Here is a 2,405-nt window from a genome sequence, read left to right as displayed (position 1 = left end):
AAATTTTGTGAATGCTTGGTATTAATTCTTCTTTATGTATTTGGTAGAATTCACCAATTATCTTATTCTAGGGTTTTATATGTGGGAAGTTTTTCAATTAATTGTTCTATCTTTTTACTTGTTATATCTATTCAGTTTTTTCATTATTGTCAGTTTTGGTGGTTTGTGTTCTAGAAGTATGTTTGTTCCAATTAATGTATCTAATTTGTTCACATACAATTGCTCATAGTATTCTTTTTTTGTTTGTTTGTTTAAATGCGTTTTATTTTTAGACAACCTACATGACACTTCTCTCAAAAACAATGCCCCTGCTCCAAATAAATCAACGTTCAAAACAAATGAAGAGCTCAAGATGACATCAGTCCCATCTGTCTAAGTCCTGGTGTTGTGTGGATGAAAAGCAGTGGCCAGCCAGTTATGACAACAGGTGATTGATCCAAAGTAACTGCCAACTTTGTTAACATTTTTCCATCTCTAAACCATCCTTAAAGAAAATCATATATGGGGTTACACCATCCTCACGGTAGTCCAGCAGAACAACCATGCCATCTGGATTCATGTTTTCACCGATAAAGAACTGATAGTTTTTGAAATTAGCAAGGATGTGCTTGATTTGTTCTGCAGTCCCTGTCATAAAAGGTTTTACTCTTTCTGGTCTCCCTTTGATTGACTTCATGTAATTTTTGATGTACTTCTTGTAGGCTTCTTTTGTGAAGCTGGTTTCCTGCAAGTGATGGTTCATGACAATATCGACACCAGTGATTAATGGGCTGTCGGTACCTTCGCCCTCGGGGCCTTCAGCAGAGGCATTTCCACCAATGAGCGAGTCATCGATGTTACCCTCTGTCCTACTGACCATCTTCCCCTCCACCTCCAGACACAGCCCGTCCGCAACCTCCCGGATCTTGTAGATGTCGGAGAACATCTCCTCATGGCTAATGAGGTCCCGGTAGATGATCATGATGGCGAATGGAGGGAGGCGACAGCGGCTCTGGCTTAGCAGGAGCCCGGAGCTCAGAGCGAGCGCAGTGCGGCGGGAGCGGCGCTCCGGGGGAGGGCTGAGCGGGCAGAAAAGCTCTCATAGTAGTCTTTTATAGATGGGCTTCCCTAGTAGCTCAGATGGTAAAACATCTGCCTGCAGTTCAAGAGACCTGGGTTCGATCCCTGGGTCAGGAAGATCACCTGGAGAAGAAAATGGCAACCCATTCCAGTATCCTTGCCTGGAAAATTCCATAGAGAGAGGAGTCTGGCAGGCCATCATCCATGGGGTTGCAAAGAGTCAGACATGACTGAGTGAAAAACACCTTCTTTTATAGTCATTTTTATCTCTGTAACATTAGTAGTAATGCCTCCCCTTTATATCTGATTTTAATAATTTGGATCTTTGTCTTTTGTCTTGTCTATCCCATGAATCATAGCCACATTGGCCTCTTTGGAGTTAGAGATCCATATCTTTAATTCAAGGAATTGGCTTAGATTATCCATGACCCAGCTCCATGGCCTGAAATTGTTCTGAAGGCAATAAGACAGGGCAGATGTAGGTCTTATCAAGTTTGTTTCTCTCCTCTTAGGGATCACTGTTCTTTATTACTTGATATGTAGTGTCTTGAAACTCCTTGTTTCATATTCTGAGGTTCTTTCTTTGGTTGTTCAGGTGGGAGATTAAATAAGGTCCACCTTGGCCAGAAGTAGAAGTCTTAATATCTTATTATTTACAATTACTTGGTGCCAGCACAGGGCAAATATTCATTACAACAGCAGGCCTAAATCTTTGTAGAGGATTTTGTTTACTATATGGCACATAGGGCTTTAAGTGTAGGGTCATCTGTTACCTCTTATGAATATTTGTATTAGGATAGCCTAATCTTTTGTCTCAGCTGTGACTTAACAATTGGAGTTTCAGATATTATTCTCATTAACTCTAGTAATACAGAGTTTTACTTTATCATAAGTGGGAAAAGTAGGACAAAATTGGTTTTAGGCTCTGATTACACAAAGTGAAATATTGTAAGCACCATTGGTGTAACAAACACATTTCTTAGTGGGGGTAAGGAGTATGAAAACAGGGAAGGAGAAGTGAAAATCCTCCTTTCAAATCCTACATAGCAAACTATCAATTTTTTCATGTACCATGTGTCATAGAACTCTAGACTAAGAAGAAATCTTACCAATCCCAATCCTTATATCCTATTCTACTAGACCTCTTATCAGGACTTTAATAGCTAGGAAAGATGGTTAAAATAACTTCTCCAAGGGAAAAAAGTGGATGAAAAGATAATTATTTGGAAAGGTGGTAGGGCCTGGTCTCTGGCATGTCTAAGATCTCCTGTAGTTCTAAACCTATTTCCAGAATATCAACTCTATACAAACAAAGCAAGAGTCAACTATAGTTTTCTAAGACGTAA

General features: G+C 39.8%; 1 protein-coding gene across 1 annotated transcript; it reads right to left on the bottom strand.

Annotated features, from left to right (window-relative positions):
* Nucleotides 1-377: 377 nt before the first annotated feature.
* LOC122435155 (translationally-controlled tumor protein-like) lies at nt 378-1,058 on the bottom strand. Its single transcript, XM_043459104.1, has one exon. It carries the CDS (start codon nt 959-961, stop codon nt 458-460), a length of 504 nt encoding a protein of 167 aa, XP_043315039.1. The 5' UTR covers nt 962-1,058; the 3' UTR covers nt 378-457.
* Nucleotides 1,059-2,405: the final 1,347 nt, after the last annotated feature.

This window comes from Cervus canadensis, chromosome X (assembly GCF_019320065.1).
Source record: "Cervus canadensis isolate Bull #8, Minnesota chromosome X, ASM1932006v1, whole genome shotgun sequence".
In the NCBI taxonomy this organism is placed as follows: Eukaryota; Metazoa; Chordata; class Mammalia; order Artiodactyla; family Cervidae; genus Cervus; species Cervus canadensis.
The sequence above is the reverse complement of the archived record's forward strand: the minus strand, read 5'-3'. Positions and strand labels throughout refer to the sequence as shown.